The sequence below is a fragment of the Lissotriton helveticus genome, chromosome 7, assembly GCF_964261635.1.
Source record: "Lissotriton helveticus chromosome 7, aLisHel1.1, whole genome shotgun sequence".
NCBI lineage: Eukaryota > Metazoa > Chordata > Amphibia > Caudata > Salamandridae > Lissotriton > Lissotriton helveticus.
The window spans coordinates 840,056,741-840,075,973 of NC_136068.1; the positions used below are offsets into that span (position 1 = coordinate 840,056,741).

The following is a 19,233-nucleotide window of genomic DNA, read 5'->3' on the forward strand; positions in this document are numbered from 1 at the left end:
TTGAAGTGCGGCCAGTTGCCACTGTGGTACAACGCAAACACAAATCCTTATCCTTTCCGCTGCCAGCCAATGTTAGAAATGGGATCCCTGGCTGGCCAGGGCTTGCGCCAAAGTCAGTCAGAGACAACCACTTCCATGTCAGGGCAAGGGAGTTACACGCCAAGATAACCCCTGCTCACCCCCTTGGTAACGTAGCACGAGCAGTAAGGCTAAACTTGGAGGCAATGTGAGTTAAGTGTTTGCGTACGCACCCCCAGCAACAACACCCAAGGCCCACCACAAAGGAAACTCTACACAAGGTTATGTATAAAAATAGCCTTTGTATTACACCAAAACACATTAGATAAAACACATACTTTACAATGTGCCAACAGGCACGGGCAGAATTTATAGGGGATATGTACAAGACAGGGCCACATGGACCACTGTCAGGAATCAGCACTTTTAGAACTTAGCACTTGGTAGAATTAGCACTTAGAACATAGAATATAAAATCCCTGTAGCACAAATTAGCACACAACCAGTAACTACTGGTAAAAGGTAAGTACCACCTACGCAACCCTAACCACCTTAGGAGAATGTCACGCAGGGAACCAGGACCTCACTAGCACCACCTGTACTAGGAGAAAAACAACCACCTAAGTATCACAATACCTGTAGGGGTATAAGCAAGAACATTACACATGATGCATAAACATTCAGAGGTGTAGGGAAGGAAAACACATGATGCATCAAAACACATTCAGAGGTGTAAGAAAAAGCAATTGCGCAAAACTCACATGAGCCACCACTTGTGGCAGTCTCTAGGCCAACTGGCCTCTCTAGGGCTAGGACGCCCTGTGTCCCAAAGTCAGGGGCCTAAACGTGGCAGCTGCCCACGAAGTGCTGGGCAGCTGGGGAGATACTGCTGGGGCCAATGTGGGAGCCTCACAGGCTCTGCCGAACTGATTGCCCCCTGTGCCTCTCTGGGCTCTAAACACAATGTGCCCCTTCGTTGGAGCCTCCCTCCTGGGGACTCGAAGCAACAATGGCCCCCAAGAGCCTCTCCGGGCTCTTCACACTGAAATGCCGCCTTTTGGAGCCTCGGGCTCTAAGACCAACTTGGGCTGTGAGCTTCTCGTGGGCTCGGAGAGCAAATGGCGCTGTGAGCTTTCCTGGGCTCGAAGAACAACTGTGGGGCCCTGGAGCCTCGTGGGCTCTAAATAGACAAAATGTCCCCTGGGCCTCATTTTGGTTGGCTTGTACTAGCTGCGGTACCAAAGGGGCCAATCTGTTCGCCAAAATTTTTGCGAGCACCTTGTAGTTGGTGTTAAGCAATGCCAACGGACGGTAAGAACCGATCAGTTGCACATCTCTGTTCGGTTTAGGCAAGGACACCAGTAGGGATTCGCAAATCGTATCTGGTAATATGCCAGTTTCTTGTGCATTCTGATAAACCGCAAGGAGTCGCGGCACCAAGGTCTGCTGATGGGCTTTATAAAATTCAGCCGGAAACCCATCAGGACCGGCGCCTTGCATGTAGCAAGCGAGCTGATGGCAGCCTGTACTTCCAGTAATGTAAGCGCTCATTCAGTTCAACTTGCTGGTCTGCTGTGCTGTGACGCAGGGCCAGAGGAGTGAGGAAGGTGTCTGCATCTACCGTCATTGCACAGTGTGTTGATCGGTAAACCCTGGTGTAATGCGTGGTGGATATCCCGTAGTGTACCAGTCCATTTGCGGGCCGTAGCCTCAGGCACTGTCTGCTGCTGCATGAGTGTGCGCTGCATGAGACGTATAGTTCAAACAACGGAGCCGTTCTAATTCCACTGTGTGTTGTTGACGCCGGTCATCTATGCCTGGCTGTACTGCGTCACCCTGCGCCAAATCAGCTTCGAGTCTAGTCGGGTCGCTTTGATATGCTTTATCTTGTTGTCTAACTGCTTCTTGATGCGCCAATTCAAACCCATGCATTGTCCCCTGGCCACTGCTTTGCCGACATCCCACATTACGCCCACAACTGCCCCTACATTGTATGCAAAGTACTCCTCTAGTGCCTTGCCTACTGCTGCTCTGGATGGGGGGCCTTCCAGTCCTAGAGGCTGGAGCCTCCATAAATGCCTGCTTGTACCACTACCTTCCCCTTGTAGTGTCATGATATGTGGGTTGTGATCCGAATGCGTTTTGCCCATGTAATCTGCACTGAGACATTGCGCTAGCAGCGGCGCGCTTGCAACAAAGCAGTCAATGTGAACATGCAGCCTGTGTGGGTGTGAGTAATGTGAGTATAATCGTGTTTGTGGGTTCTCCACACATCCGCCAGGCGCCCCTGGCGCAACCATTCCCCCAGTTGCCTAGCGTTAAACAGAAATCTGGACCTCTTACACCAGGAAATCTAATGACTTTTTTCACTAAATGCCGTGATGAAAAGTCCTTAAATCTACCAGATTGTGAATCAAGATGGATTTTACAATTTCTCCAGGAAGTACTTAGGAGACAGTCAGTGACTAATTTACAAGTGAAATGGCCAGCAATATGGGCACCAAGAGCCCTTGAGGGATGAAGGAGATGGAAGTTATGGGCAGTAGACTGTTGAAGGGCTTCTCTTTGCTTAGACCCTCAAAACAATTGGTAGATCCTTCATGGTAACTTCTAGTGTTTTTGTATGTATTTCATTCTTGTCCCTTTAAGCCTCATTCAGAAGTTGATCTTAAACTCCTAACTAAGTGTTAATTTTGGTTGTGATAACATCCGCAGATACATTATGAGACGTAGATTCATTATTGGTCAAACCCTCCTATTTGGATAATTTTTCCCGATAAGCTGTTTTATAGTATAGGACCAGGTTTCTGTCCCAAGGTTATGTCTACCTTCCATAGGAAACAGGAAATAACTCTTCCTTCTATCTTTCGAGTTCCTTTAACCCCTGAAGAAGAATCTTTGTATACATTTGATGTGCGTGCTCAGAACAGTGAAAATCACTGTGACAAGGTCTTGGGGGTATAGACTGTGTGAAAACCCCTTTGTCAATTTTGTTATTTTTACTCATAGTCGTAAAGCTTCTACTGCAAGCTTATGTAGAAGGTGTAAAGACTTGATTTCAATGGCCTGTGCTTCCCAGCGTTCTGCTCTTTCAGCAGGGAAAGTGCAGGGTAAATTTACCCCGGGGATAGCTGCATCCTGAGCGTAACACGCAGGACATCTATTATGAATATATGCAAAGCAGCCACATGGGCTCCACTGTCTGCTTTTATTTCTCAATACAGTGTTAGATGTTGGTGATAGTAATTCGATAGATTTCGGATCTTAAGTATTGGTGTTTGTTTTGCCCGAGAGAATTGTTTTCTGCTTGGAAGATGCAAACACCCCATTAACAATTTTTTGTTGAACTGCATCATTATGGAGTTTGGATTTCTGTGAATTTAGTTGCTGTTTCTGCTATGGTCTATCCTCATTTAGTAAGTAATGATACGTGAAATGGGTTGAGGAAGTAATATCCCAATTTGTACTAGTAATCTCCATCACTCCAAATTCCCTTTTCTAATACCAATACTTTCATCACTCCGTTCTCTTATTCATAATCTCGGTTACTTTATGCTTTGGGATGACAGATCATGTGCGTGGCTTTTCTCCCATTTATTGCATAGCAAACGCAAGGAATAATATGTGGGCAAGACAGAGGGTATTAGATTTTAAAGTTCTATGGTGCATATGCTGGGTCATGTGATGCCTGAATCAAAGGATGGAAATCTCATTTAGTAGGTACTGGTATGAGGACAGGATATCCGGAGTAATGAAGAATACGAATAAGTAATATGGACATTTCTCCTCCTGATGTCTCCGTTCTCATACCCACCATACTTCATATATGCGTGTATCCTCTACTTAGATTTTAGGCTGATGTGGAACTATCTGATAGACTGCTGAACTTTTGAGTCTCATCAGAGATCACAGGACTAGCTGCAATAATATTCCTATTAGTTGAGCCACCCAAGTAGAATTAATTGATTCCATAGCCAGTGCAACTTATCCAATTATTGTCCCTGATAAGGGAGTTCATCACATTTCGTGCTTTAGATGTGTAATATGCATATCCACAATCTTAACAAGCTAGTTGATGTTCATCAATTTTAGCAGTAAGACCTACCCAGGACTGGCTGCAAACCTAGCCGCACTTTACACATTCATTAATGTTCTTTGCAAGAGTAATGTATCTCACATCCTGATTCTATGAATCAGGGTTGTGAATGTGCCTTCCAATTTGTTTTTTTACGTACCTGAGTTAAACCTGTGTGCACAAAACAATTTCAGAATCGGTTGCTAAATAAATTGGTTTTATGCTAAAAACCACTGAACATGTCCATTAAAGACAATAGGCTTTCCAAGCGATACTTCACAAACTAAATAAAGCAACTCCCTGAAGTCCTTGTATAAAAACCTGAATTCAATGTGGTGTTCTTTCTAAAATTTATGAGTTTGTGCCAAAAGCTATTAAATTAAATTAAATCGCCTTCACATTTTCTTCCAACAGCTTTCTGCAGCAAAAGATCGAATTGTGTCTCTTCAAGAAGAACAGCAGCAGTTGCAACACGAGAATGCTTTAATTCGTGAACAAAGTGAAAGAAGTGTGGCGGTAAGTAATATGTGTAAAAAATACTGGGGAGGAATTGAGATTATGGCCAAAGTAATAGTTATCAAACTCTTCTTCTCATCTCTGTCAATGCCACTTAAGCATTGTGCCCCAGTCTGACGAAACCACATTTGTCCAATCTTCGTTTAGATATCCTAATGCTTTTGGTAAACGGCTCCTGCATCATCACAAATTAATGGTATTTCTGTCCTATGAGAGAACAAACAGGTGAGGTGGGTGCCCATTGACCAAAAACAAGACTGTTGTGACCAAACCTGACCTGCTGATATACCAAGTTGGGTAGGTTAAATGGCCATATAGTCATATAGAAAGCGTTTTATCATAAATTACTGAATTACAAAATCAGTCTCTCTTTTAATTGACAGTGCCATGGTGAGGAATTACATTTTGGGGACATCTGGTTTTCAAATATGTTGTATTATTCAATGCAGGAAATGCTATTTCTGGGTAACCAAGGGCCACAGTTACTTTCCACTCTCCATGTCTTGTAAACCAGCACAGTATTGATGTTTCATGTTTGCAATTTTGTTCCAGCTAAAGGAGAACTTTAGCTGTTTCAATACGATTGCACATCCAGCATCCTATGAACACTACCATACGGCACTGTGTTGCACTCTGGTGAGACTAACCCACCACACTACGCTACATCCTTAGAATACTAATCCACTATGATGTACTGCATTGAAGATGGAGAAGTGTGATGGGTTGGAGTCCATATTTTATGATGCAGTGTTGGCGACTTGGGGCCCCTAGAGTACAGGACAGTATTTTGTGTTAGTGCCCCAGGATGCGGTGACATTTGGTGTGTAAGTGTCCTAGGGTGCAATGTGGTGTGGTGGATTAGTGCTAAAGTGCCTGTGATATTTTACTATCATTGAAGCAAGAACAAATTGTCCTGACTTATCTCAGAATGTACCAACATCAGTTACCAAGAACAGTATGAAAATTAGAAGTTGAAAACTGTGTTAAAAACAAAACCCAACACGTTGGTAAGCTCAAACTCTAACTTGCATTTAATGCAAAATAGCAAGCAACACAGTAAAGTATTTAAAGACAAGTAGTATTTCAACTGACCAGAGTTGTCCCTAGAAAAGGGTCAGTTGGAGCATAAGACTAAAATACATAAAATGTTGGACAGAGTGTATAGGTTTTCTTTCAGTACAAGTCTATGGAACCTAATCACATGTCAGAAATGTATTACTTTCATCAAAAACGTATCTAACGAGCTGGTTACTGGATCTTCTCACTAAAGAACAAGATGTTTCTGAGGCAAAGATATCATTCACACTACATTGAGACTGCATTCATGAGCTACTCATTCTCCTAAATTCGAGCTTTCAGTTATCAGTACCGAAAATGGGGTTAAGTTTTGCAGACATTTGCAAATTCGCAACCTTGAATAACACTTCTTCTTGGCCTACTAGTGCCATGAAAGTTAACAAACATATTGAAAGCTAGTGGATACATCAAACCAATGAGAAGCAACACCCATATTTGTTTTGAAAATATATTGGTACACCCTTTCTCAATAATACTTATATGAGAATGTATGATTAGGTTTTCTCAACAGTCTCCTCCAAAAGTCACAAAGTTATTTACTTCATAGCAGTCACATAGGTGTTGAATCCCAATCTTTTGCTGCACTTATTTGCATTTGTCACATCTCAAAAATGATTTCTTGTAATAAATCACAACAATTAGATTTAATTGTTACAGTGGCATTCCATTTTACTAATATCTAGGCCATTTAGCTAAGTGGTAGTGCAAACATGCTAGACTGTCTTTTTTTTAGGTTGGCAGATACAAGACAGCAATGAGCTGGAGAATGGGAAGTGTGAAAATTAGTGCCTAGTTTTCTTTCTTGGCAATTTCTACTTTCTTGGTAATTCCATTCAAAGCTTTGTTGTTGAGCCCAGCCATCATCTGTAGTGTTTGACTATTTTGTCTTGGATTTGCCTGAACGGAAAGGGCCAGAAAACCATTGTTCAGGCAAGAGAAATCAGGCATTGCCTGCATGGTGTGATGTTGTACCAGTAAATGAAATGTAGTTTTGCCTAGCTTTTTTCTGAAGGAAAGTCTTGATTTCATTGAAGATAGGCACTTTCCAGTGGCGAGAATCCGAATAGACAGCACCACGTCGGAACCACTACTTATTTACAGGGGAACAAGGCAGGGCTGTCCTCTGTCACCATTGCTGTACTCCTTGATGTTAGAGCCGTTGGCATGCATCATTAGGCAGCGCCATGGTGAGTCAGCATTGTGATTCAAACTACGGACAATTAATATAGCCTTGTATGCAGAATACATGGTGCTATTTCTCAGGGAGCCGGAGAACCATCTTGCATCTATTCTTGGCAAATACACTCGATTTGAGTGGTTTTCTGGACTTAGCATAAACTGGAATAAATCGACGATTATTCCTTTGGCAGTGCGCACTACTCCACACGAAATTGAGTATCCCCTTGAGTGGTCAATGCAGCCAGTTAAATATCTAGGAGTATGGGTACACAAGGACCTGGAGCTGGTATTATGGGAAAATTAAGGCGGGGCATTTAGTAATTTGGAAAAAAATTTAAACAGTTGGATATAAATGCCGTTGTTGCTTGCAGATAGGATTGCGCTTATAAAAATGATAATACTACCAAGATTTATCTACCTATTCATAAATATACCTATTACACTACCTATCTAGCTATTAACAAACATATGCTCTCAGTTAATAAAGCTTATATGGGTGGGGAAGTAACCTCGGACAAAATGGGAGTTGCTTACCTTGGACTACAAGAATGTTGGCTTTAGTGTGTCAGATCTATATTTATACTACCTATGCGCCCACGCACAATTTGCGCATTACTGGTACATTCTCCATGAGTACACACCACATGTAGCAGTGGAGGACGGAGACGCCCACCAGGTCTCGCTGTGGAGCATGCTACCACATTACAAACAAGGGATACCAAGAACTGAAATCAACACTATAGGCTGCACTACTGCTGCCTGGCCAACCCTGAGAATGAGGTCTGACAAGCCCCTGTTATATACTCCTTTACTTCCAATAGCGCATCACCCAGCTTGGTCGGTCACGCGTGAGACGGGGGCAATGAAGATCCTAAAACGGGCAGGTATTGAAAAAAATAAAGGACATGTATCCAGATGGTAGATTTATCACGAGTGATGACTTACAGTACATAAGGAACAAAACACCATTATTTGTATTTACATATTATAGACTCTGGGTGGCTGTGAATAGAGCTTTATCCCACATTCCCAGAGAAACCACCAACACTAAACACATTTCCCGTGCTTTTAGTAAGCCCTACAAGGAGCAAATTAGTCACCAACTTATACAAAGCAGCAAGAGAGGAAACAAAGAGAGACACGAACCGTAGTTTAGAATGCTGGAAGAAAGGCTCCAGCCTCAAATTATGCAGGAGGACTGGGTATACTGCTGCAGTCAGTAGGAGACGCTAACGTCCAACTGCAACCTGCGCATAATTCATTAAAAAAATATACACCAAATGTACCACATGTCGGCTACGTTGCACAGGTATGGAATTAAATATAGGTATCTATGTCAGAGATCCAGGATGGGGCGGATTTTATGAATTTAACATGGAATTGTCAAGAGATGCATATGTTCTGGGAATTGGTAGTTCAGCAAATACAGATCATGGTAGAGACCACAATACACTGCAGTCCGCAAGTATGCCTGTTAGGCCTGATCCAACGCCTGAAGGGTAGAGTGTGTAAATTCACAACAATAGCTTTGCTGATGGCCAAAAGGAGGGTGGTTATGAACTGGGGGAATATGTCCGCCCCCAAACTAGAACAGTGGATGAAGGATATGGTGTACTGCAAAGAAAACATGGCGCTGTATGCAGAGGAGCAGCCAGAGCCATTGAGGCCTAAATATATATGGGGACCTTTCACAGAATACTTAAGGAGAAAAGACACATTTTGAAGCTGAAGGAGAGGACTGAAATACATACGAGATAATAATCATAAAGTAGTTAAGGATTGAATAATATAAACACATGATGTATGGAGGGTTGCAAGTAATGCCTTCGACAGAGCTATGTGGTGACTGTTGTTGTTATAATAATAACATTGCAAAATAAAAAGAAAGGCACTTTCTTTCCTTGCTTCAAAAACAAAGCTTATAGTTCTGTAAGTTTCCCCTTTGAGAAGTGGTCAAAAAATTAAGCACCATGACTAGATTTGTTCAAGAGGGATCTGAACCCCTATCCACACAACAACTCTTTTTTCACACACAACAACTACAACATCGTGCCCAGTCAGACCGATATGCCTTGGTGGTTCCTGGTGTCCAGGATAGGTGTATGAATTGAGCAAAGTCTGCCAAAATTCCTGACATTCTCTGGAGTTCCCCACAATTTTCCAAGCCACTAGAACTAGGGTATCTTCTAGAATCATTTTCATGTGATGTCTGTGTGAATTGAGAAGTAGGCTGAGAAAAGATGGGATTAGAATAGGTTAGTTGGAAGACAGTTCTAGGATGGTTGAGTCACCAGAACAGGCTCAGGACGACTATTGAAGCCCTCTGTCATCAAACCTGGGCAAGCACTTGTGAGATCATGATAAAGGGAGGAAAAGCATAATTGAGAGACCAAGACCAGTCTTGGAGAAATGCATCCATGCAAGGGCCTGTGGGTCGGATCTCCCACTGTAAAAGGTAGAGGTTGAGTGTTTGATTGTGAAGCAAAGAGCATTTGTGGCCCCACCTGGAAAAAAGACTTGACATTTGCTTTGCCTGTAGCAGTAATCCATGATTGTGTTGAGATTGCTTGGCAAATATTCAGCTCGAACAAGCTGTTTCCTATGCAGGTGAAATTCCCTGAAACTCTGGGCTAATTGCGCTAATTGTTTGGACCTTGCTCCTGCCAAATGACTGATATGTTTCTACCATTAAGAGGCTAGAGTATCTTACTTTGCCCTTTGCAAAATGTTTGATTGAAAAGTGCTGAGAAGCGTCTTTAAACAGTTTAGGTGCAGCAATGACACCTTCTTTGACAATGTACAGCCATTGAGAACTGGCGACATCTTGCACCTCAACCTAATAGGCTTGCATTAGACTCTAATGGTATATCTTGGGTAGAAAGGAAAATTGCTCTCCTGTTTCAAACATCTAGATGGGCTTGCCAACATTGGAGTTCTGATTGGGATTCCTAACCTAAGTGTAGGATATGAGTAAGAGATGCCACAACAAACATTCCAGATATTTAGGGCCAGATGTAGGTGAAATAGATTTACCGATTTTAAATTACCGAATTTTACCGATTCGGTAATTAAAAATCGGTAAATCTATGGGGTCGACATGTAGGTATTCCAGATGTGCTGGAATACCGAATCGGATGATTTCGGTATTTATCGATTCGGTAAATACCGAATCGGTAATGCCCATTCATTCCTATGGACTATGAAGCCCATAGGAATGAATGGGCATTACCGATTCGGTATTTACCGAATCGGTAAATACCGATTTCCACAAGGGTGCAGGGGGTGACACCCTCTGGCACCCCCAAAACAGGCTCGGGTGCCATGTGGCAGGCATACATGCCCTAAGGGCAGGTCTGCCTGTCACATGGCATAGGTGTGCATGCACACATGTGCATGCACACCGGAATCGGTATTTTACCATCAAATTTATTTGATGGTAAAATACCGATTTGGTAAGGCTCCTGGGACTCTGAAGAGTCCCACCTACATATGGGTGGCTCAGATTCGGTAAATTTACCGATTTTTTTATTTTACTGAATCAGTAAAATTACCGAATCGGTAATTTTACCGATTCGGTAAAATAAAGCCCCCTACATGCCAATCACCTATTTACCGATCGGTAACTGCCGAAAATACTGACCGACCTACATCGGGCCCCATGTCTCTAGAGGGCACCATAATGTAATGGACCTGGAAATATTGCTTGAATGAAAGATACCAGTAGGCCCCTTTAACTAAGCCAGTAGCCTGAGCGATCATGTGGACATCTTCAAAACCTGAAGACTTTTTCTCTTTATCTTTCCCACTTTGGGTTAAGGTAATTGCAAGATTGACTTGTCAAAATCAATAAGAAAACCTAGGAATTCCATGTACCTTGAGGTAATCCAACAAGGTCTCTCAATTTATTAGAAAATGCAGATTCTGAAGTAGGTTGGTGAAGGTTAATTGTTGTCTTAATAGACATCTGGCCTGGGCTGAAAGAAGAAAATCATTCATATAGACGATTAATTGTATCCCGTGAAACCAGAAATGGGCTATCACCAGACGTTCGTGTAGCACCATTGGGCCATTAAGAGTCTGCATCAAAGCCACCTAAAGTGGTAAAACATTCCCCTCCTTTGGAATGGAAGAAATTTCCTGAACAAATTGTCGATAGGATTTGCAAGATATGCTTCTTGAATGTACAACTGGCTCATCCAATCACCATCTAACAATGAATTTCTTAATTGGATAATCGTTACCATCTTGAAGTGGTGGTATACTGCAAAATTGTTGAAGGTCTTAAGGTTTATTAGTGGCTGAAACTTCTTGTTCTTCTTTTGAACTAGGAAGCTGGAACTTAGGAAGCCCCAGGAATTGAAAGAATCTATCTCTGTAGTGTTTTTCTGAAAAAGAGAATCCACCTCTTGGGTTATTAACTGATAACTGATTTTTGAAAAACAAAAGGTTTTGTGGAAGGGTCGATTAAAACGGTTCTTTGTAAAGCTCTAAAGGACACCCTATGATTGTCTTTAATGCCCAAGGGACTGCTGTAATGCTTTGCCAATCAGGATGAAATTAATCTAAATTGCCTCCTATTGGAGGATGGCAAAAATTGGAAGGGCTTACCTGTGGTTTGGGATCCTCTTGATCAAGATCTTCTGCCCTGAAGCCCCTGCCCCTTTGAGGGAAGACTGAAGTTTGAATTCTTGTTGGTAGCCAAAGGAACCTTTGTGTTGGCAGCCTCCTTTTGAAGTGAAGCGGCCACTAAGTGGCTCCTTCTTCAAACAGGCTTTCCAGGAACCCAGGAGCTAGGGATTTTCTCAAAGAGAAATTGAGTTTAAGGCGTAAACATGGGGATGTATCTGCTCATTTCCTTGATAAAGAAATACGCAAAAAGAATGCCCTTTTCCTGTGGGACTGCCCTCTTTGTTGCCAGATTTCCGAGTTTCAGATACATTTTCAGTAAAATGCTTTTTCTTCTCTCCTGCGCCATTGCTGTATTAGTATTGGCTAGCTGACAACGTTTCCTTGCCTCTGTGTCCAGTTTGAATGTGTTGAAGGATTAATTTCTCTGCCATCCGGTCTTGCCTCCTCAGCCAAATCAAGTATTCTGGTAAGGGGACCTGTTAGCTCCTGTAACCTAACCTGACTCTCATTCGCTCTCATTAATCAAGATTCATGCCCCCACAGAATCGCATGGTTGAACTTGTGCTAATTGCATAATTGCTTAAGTCGGTTGACCAGCTTAAAAGTCTTGTTGATTGTTTGGTCATTAGATGTCAAGAAAGTGATTTACTCAGTAAAATGACGATATCTGATGGGGTTTGAAAAAGTATTTTTGTCTTGAATGGCTATGCTTGACATATAATAGCAGATTATCACCACATTTCAAGCTTGGTAGGATAACAAGACTGGCATGTCATCTTTTGCCCTTACTTTTCACATTTGCCTTGGAACCATTGGCTTGCTGGATCCTTGGCGATCCTCCTCTTTAGCAGCTTCAGATGAGGGGATACCAGTGAATGTTGTACTTCCCTATATTCAGACACTATGCTTTTTTTGTGGCTGACCGATGTCCGTGCTGCAACTTATTTAGATATTTAAGTTGTATATGTTAAGCTATGACTTTGATCCAAATTCTTCCTCTATCTGGTTCGGCACTGGTCGCTTGGTTCCCTCAAAGAAAAACAATGTTGCAGTGTGTGTTGCAGTGTGTGAAAGTGGGTTTAAAATTAGGTTATTGTGGTAACAAGAAAATGAAATGGATTTAAGAGACCACAATCTTGAATCCTCTTTTGAAAAGGTTTCAAGGGTCTGTCCAACCTAAATATATGGTTTTCACACTTGTGCAGAACTGCTGTGTTTAAGATTGTTTTTTCAGCAGATTGATGTAACACTCTGGAATCTGCTGTGATGCGCAGTTACTCTGTGTATTTCTTTACCCACTCTGTGTCGGTTAGTTTATTAGGGATTGTATCTCTCCAACTTACTTGTGCAGTTTCTACTGGGCTTTACAGTTAATGGTGGTTAAAGAGTGGGTCTACGCCCCGTTGAAAGAACCTTTGATACATGAAGCTAGGCTTAGTATGCATCAAAACTTACATATGCTATCTGGGTGGATGGGGGATCCAACATTTACATCTCGCCACAGTCATGGTTGTACATTCCTGATGGGACTCCCATGAACATTGTGGGCTGGAACTAGTGATTTATTTGTAAAACAATCTGTGCCGGTGCCCAAAGCTCTGCCAAGAAACCCATGTCAGCTGAAATTAAATGTTGGTGGCCCAATACCAAGGCTGCACAGTCAAGAATCTACCTCAAGCCTCTTTAATCCACTAATAGACACTCCCTGCCACTTTAGCTCACTCTTGCAGTTCCTATTTTTTCCCTTTATGATGTTTTGTCGTCTCTCTCTTCCTCTGTCTTGCCGCTTTGTTTGTTTTTCCCTATCTTGCTTTCTGTAAATATCCGATTCAGAAAATAAGTGCCGCTCCCTTAAACAATTTGTGCTGGCAGCTCCCACCAGCAACCATTGGCTTAGATTAAGCACTGGGTGGATGGGCAGTCTGATCAGCGAGAGCGCCGACTATAGACAGGATACTTCCTTGGGGAGGTGGCTAAGCTAGAGTGGTTGCAAACGTATGACTGGATAGACATATCCATATTGGTTGATCTGGTGGGCAGGAGCAGCATTTAACGGTCTGAAGAGCTGGGATCTGAATTTGAGGTTCAGCCTACACAGTAGATTATAACAAAGAAAGCACCACTGACAGAAATATTTATTTTTCAATGGGAACCGGAAAACGCAGGACTTTGCCTCACAATACTGCTTTGGCACCTTATAGTGTCAAACAGTATATATGCTCCCACTATAACCCATGACCCACTCGGGCCATGCTAAGCCAAATAATTTGCCCTTGATCCATTAACAAGGCCCCTGAAATCATCGTACCTACTTCTTCTCGCGTTTTGGAAGCATGGCTCACATTACGTGATTTATATAGAGGGGGATATCACCCGACAATTTTCAACAGAGACCTTGTCGTATTCCCATCCAAAATCGGGGAAAGACCTTGATATTGTTAAAAGGACTCTGATCCACATATCTGGTTCGGCACTGGTCGCTTGGTTTCCTCAAAGTGAAACAATGTTGCAGTGTGTGAAAGTGGGTTTAAAATTAGGTTATTTTGGTAACAAGAAAATGAAATGGATTTCAGAGACCACAACCTTGAATCCTGTTTTGAAAAGGTTTCAAGGGTCTGTCCAACCTTCCAATCTGAATATATGGTTTTCACACTTGTGCAGAACTGCTGTCTTTAAGATAATGTATCTTCTCCGATTTTCAGACTATCCATAAGTAGGTGCCCGATTGTTTTGTACGAGGTGTCTATGATCTGAACTAAGCCAGCAACGCTATTTTTAACTTTACTTGTACACCTCCTTCGCCACTTTGGGTGGCGTGCATTCACTGCTACTTGTTTTTAATTACTTTGTGAAACCTGTCACTCTTGTTATTGTATTTTTCTTTTTTGTTACCTGTTTTTACTCGCTTCAAGCGCCTCTCGGGCTGATTGTTGTGGAGGGTGACTTGAATCGGATCTGTGGAAACCCTCACTTCCGGTTCCCATTTCTAGACGCCTTCTTGGTTGGCGGTCTAGTTGCTGAGTGCTCCCGGTGGCTCCTATACTTAAGTGGGCTAAGGCGTGGGAGCGCCGGCGGCACGCCGAAGGCAAGCCTCTCTGCGCCCATCCGCGCCTGTACGTTGCCTCTCGCCAGGACCCCTGGTCACAATCAGTCTGGACTGTATTCTTATTGCAGGGAAGAACTACTGGCTATCAATTCAAGGGCTACTACGTGTAAGGCACCTCCACTTAACCCAGGGGCCGGATTATTTGGCTGCTCCGGTTGTAATTATGTCATCTCTACCCCTTCACCCCATTACCTGTATCTTCCATTCAACCTCAGGGCCGGGTGAAAATATTTCAGCTTAATGTGAGGTCGCTGGCTAAACATCATTCAGAAATCCATGAACTAGTCATAGGGGAAGCTCCAGACTTGTTTTTCCTGTGTGAGACTTGGTTGACCGAGGACATGGTGGCTGAACCTAATCTAGCACTACCCTCGGTTTACTCCATATGTACGATCAATAGGGAGCCCAGAGGGAGTGGTATCGCAGTGATTTTTAAATCCTGCTACTCCTGTCTTCTCATTAAGGAAGAAATTGAAGGCTGCGAGTGTGCTCGTTTTAGTATTTCTGAGAGTTCTCATTTGACTCTATCAAGGTTCCTGGTATACCGGCCATCAGGGCGGGCTGCCAAGTTCAAGGATGCCCTTTTGGAGGTAGTCAATTTGCTCGCTATGGGCACGGGTAATTTTAGCATTTTCGAGGATTTCAACTTGCACTTTGACTTAACTCATGACAGTGCAATTTGTAGTCTGCTTGCAGACTTAGCTGCATTTCAGCTGGATCATTTGGTGTCTGGTTCTACGCATGTAGCTGGGCATATGTTAGACCCCATATTTTCTAATATTCAGTCCACAAGGGTGGAGATGCCTAAACCCATGGGCTGGACCGACCACTTTCTGGTAGAAATGTCCGTTCCGATCACTGAGCCTCTTAACTCAGACATCCAACAGCCTGTCTTTAAATGCCCTTGGCGTAAATTGAAGCTAGATGATTTCCATGCTTTCCTCACTACTAACCCTTTGCGACCGCTGCATGACTCCGAGTCTGAATATGGCTCGTTTTGTGACTGGATCAACCATGGTCTAGATTCCCTTATTCCTGCTAAATTGTTTAAGGGCCAAACCTCTATCACCTGCCCGTGGTATAATGACTCTTTGATCGTTTTAAGGAAAGCCTGTAAAAAAGCAGAACGCGAGTGGAGAAAGGATTATGACTCTGAGAAAAAGGTATGCTATCTTGCTAAGATTAAGCAGTATCATAGAACTATCTTTAAAGTTCGTGCTGCTTACTATGAAAACAAAATTAAGATTAGTCCTAATCCAGCTAAATGCATTTTTAAGATCCTTAAAGACCTCAGGACTGGTAAAGTTACTGTGCCCGTCATCTCGTCTTCACAGCAGTGTGATGATTTAGATACCTTTTTCGTGGAGAAAGTCTGCGCCATTTATCAGTCTTTTCCACAAATGTCTATTCATTCTACCACACCGCCTCCTGGAACTGGGTCTCGGCTGTCTTTGGCAGCTATTCCTTGCATGTCACAGGAGGAGTTCACTCGGCTGAGTGGTAAAATTAAAACTGGTTCTCCATCCGACCCTCTGAAGCCGGCGCGGTGTAGGGAGTCGTTTTCTATTCTTTGGGCCCCGCTATGTCATATAATTAACTCCTCTTTTTCCACAGCAACTGTTCTGGCGTTATGGAAACAGGCATGGGTATCTCCCATTCTTAAAAAACCAACGCTGGACCCAGCTAAGCATGAACATTTTAGACCTATATCTCTTCTCCCCTGGGTGGCAAAGATTGCAGAGGCACATGTTAATAATGTGCTTACACAGTTCCTGAATTCCAATAACACCTTGGATCCATCACAAAATGGTTTCAGCCCGGGCAACAGTACGGAGACAGCTCTCCTGGCCACTACTGAACATCTGCGGACCATTCTTGATTCTGGTCAGAGTGCCGCACGATGCTGTTGGATCTCAGTGCCGCCTTTGACACGGTTTCGCATGGTATTCTGTTACAGCGGCTAGAGGAGGTGGGGTCGCTGGTCTGGCTCTGGAATGGTTCAGATCCTTTCTGACCGAAAGATCTTTCCGAGTGTCCGACCCCCCCGCTTCTCTCTCAGGTCCATTCCATCGACCAGGGGGGACCCCAGGGCTCAGCATTGAGCCCTTCGTTGTTCAATCTGTACGTTCAGCCTCTAGCAGCGGTCGCCAGGCAGTGGGACCTTACCATGGTCTCATATGCTGACGACACGCAGCTTGTTGTGACCTTGGCTGAAGGCTCCTCTCCGAATGCCTCCAGGTTTAGAGATGGGATGGCGGCTGTGGCTGAATGGATGGCTACCCACTACTTGCAACTAAATGCCAACAAAACTGAGGTTCTGTTGGTTGGGAAGAACGCAAGCTTGTGGAGCGAACATTGGTGGCCAACTGTTCTGGGTGACATCCGCATTTCAAAGGAAGTGGTAAAAAATCTGGGGGTATGGATAGACTCTAATCTCAGTTTTCAGGTCCAACCCAGGAAAGTGGCTGGCACGTGTTTTGGCCTTCTGCGGGGTCTTAAGCCCCTTTTGAAGTTCTTTGAACCATCGACACGTCAGCTGATGGTCCAGTTGACTATTTTATCTCGCCTGGACTATGCCAGCTCCCTTTTTTTGGGGGCAAATAAGGCTGAAATACTTCTGATGCAACATGTCCAGAATGCTGCTGCCAGAGCCTTGGTGGGACTCCCGCGATTCTGCCCTGTTGCCGGCATCATTCGGAGACTTCATTGGCTCCCTATGGAGAAGCGTATTTAATTTAAGGCGTGGTGTCTCTCCTTTAAGATTTTGAAACTTGCTATGCCAAACCTGCTTACTCCCTATGTCCCCCCTCGACAGCTGCGTTCTGCGGGGCAACACCTGCTTACTGTTCCAAGGGTAAAGCGCTGCCGCGCTGGGGGGGCGTTCCTTTCGCTGTCTAGCGGCTAGGTCATGGAACTCCCTGCCTGTGCAGATTTGCAGTATAGAGTGTCTGCTTGTCTTCAGGAAAGCCATTAAAACTTTTCTCTTTCCTTCAGTTTAGCTCTGGTGGTTGTCTGTCGACGCTGTTTCAGGTGTTGTGTTTGTTCTGCCTCATTGATGCTGAAAGCGTTGGGACGCCCTTTTGCTGGGGCAGCTGTGCGCTATACAAGCACCGATAACATAACATAATATAACATAACACGGGCAGTCCAACTTACTTGTGCAGTTTCTACTGGGCTTTACAGTTAGTGGTGGTTAAAGAGTGGGTCTACGCCCCGTTGAAAGAACCTTTGATACATGAAGCTAGGCTTAGTATGCATCAAAACTTACATATGCTATCTGGGTGGATGGGGGATCCAACATTTACATCTCGCCACAGTCATGGTTGTACATTCCTGATGGGGCTCCCATGAACATTGTGGGCTTGAACTAGTGATTTATTAGTAAAACAATCTGTGCCGGTGCCCAAAGCTCTGCTAAGAAGCCCATGTCAGGTGAAATTAAAAGTTGGTGGCCCAATACCAAGGCTGAGCAGTTGTGAATCCACCTCAAGCCTCTTTAATCCACTAATAGACACTCCCTGCCACTTTAGCTCACTCTTGCAGTTCCTATTTTTTCCTTTTATGATGTTTTGTCGTCTCTCTCTTCCTCTATCTTGCCGCTTTGTTTGTTTTTCCCTATCTTGCTTTCTGTAAATATCTGATTCAGAAAATAAGTGCCGCTCCCTTAAAAAATTTGTGCTGGCAGCTCCCACCAGCAACCATTGACTTAGATTAAGCACTGGGTGGATTGGCAGTCTGATGAGCGAGAGCGCCGACTATAGACAGGAATCTTCCTTGGGGAGGTGGCTAAGCTAGAGTGGTTGCAAACGTATGACTGAGTGGACATATCCATATTGGTTGATCTGGTGGACAGGAGTAGCATTTAACGGTCTGAGGAGCTGGGATCTGAATTTGAGGTGCAGCCTACCCAGTAGAATATAACAAATAAAGCACCACTGACGGAAATATTTATTTTTCAATGGGAACCGGAAAATGCATGTCTTTGCCGCACAATACTGCCTTGGAACCATATAGTGTCAAACAGTATAAATGCTCCCACTATAACCCATGACCCACTCGGGCCATGCTAAGCCAAATAATTTGCCCTTGATCCATTAACAAGGCCCCTGAAATCCTCATACCTACTTATTCTCGCGTTTTGGAAGCATGGCTCACAGTACGTGATTTATATAGAAGGGGATATCACCCAACAATTTTTAACAGAGACCTTGTCGTATTCCCAACCAAAATCGGGGAAAGACCTTGATATTGTTAAAAGGACTCTGATCCAAATATCTGTATGGCTGGGTCATCATAGAGTCCTTGCTGACAAGCTAATCATAGCCAGGCAGGCTCTACCCCACTTGTGGAGAGAACACTTGCTGGTAATAAATACTATTATTTGGATAAGGAAGAATATAAAATCGCTTAAGTTAACCTCCAAAGTTGTTTATGATGAGGTTACCATTAGCAAGATTAAAAGTAAAACTGGATGTCTTGGGAATACTTAGTGATTTCTATGTTGAATGACCACCGTTAACCCTTTATATGCTGAAATCAAATCTTAATGCGGTGCCAACATGTCTCCATTCATACACATCCTTGATTTGGGGTGGGACTGGACTACTGGAAAGAGGAATTGGAGGACTGGGAA

At 43.5% G+C, this 19,233-nt stretch overlaps 1 protein-coding gene across 3 annotated transcripts in view; it reads left to right on the top strand.

Annotated features, from left to right (window-relative positions):
- The window catches only part of RUFY1 (RUN and FYVE domain containing 1), a 594,809-nt gene that overhangs the window by 302,863 nt on the left and 272,713 nt on the right, over positions 1-19,233 (top strand). For all 3 annotated transcript variants that reach the window (XM_078653337.1, XM_078653336.1, XM_078653338.1), the window contains exon 9: positions 4,508-4,609. In XM_078653337.1, coding sequence (XP_078509463.1) covers positions 4,508-4,609 — 102 coding nt within the window. The remainder of the gene's footprint in view (positions 1-4,507; positions 4,610-19,233) is intronic.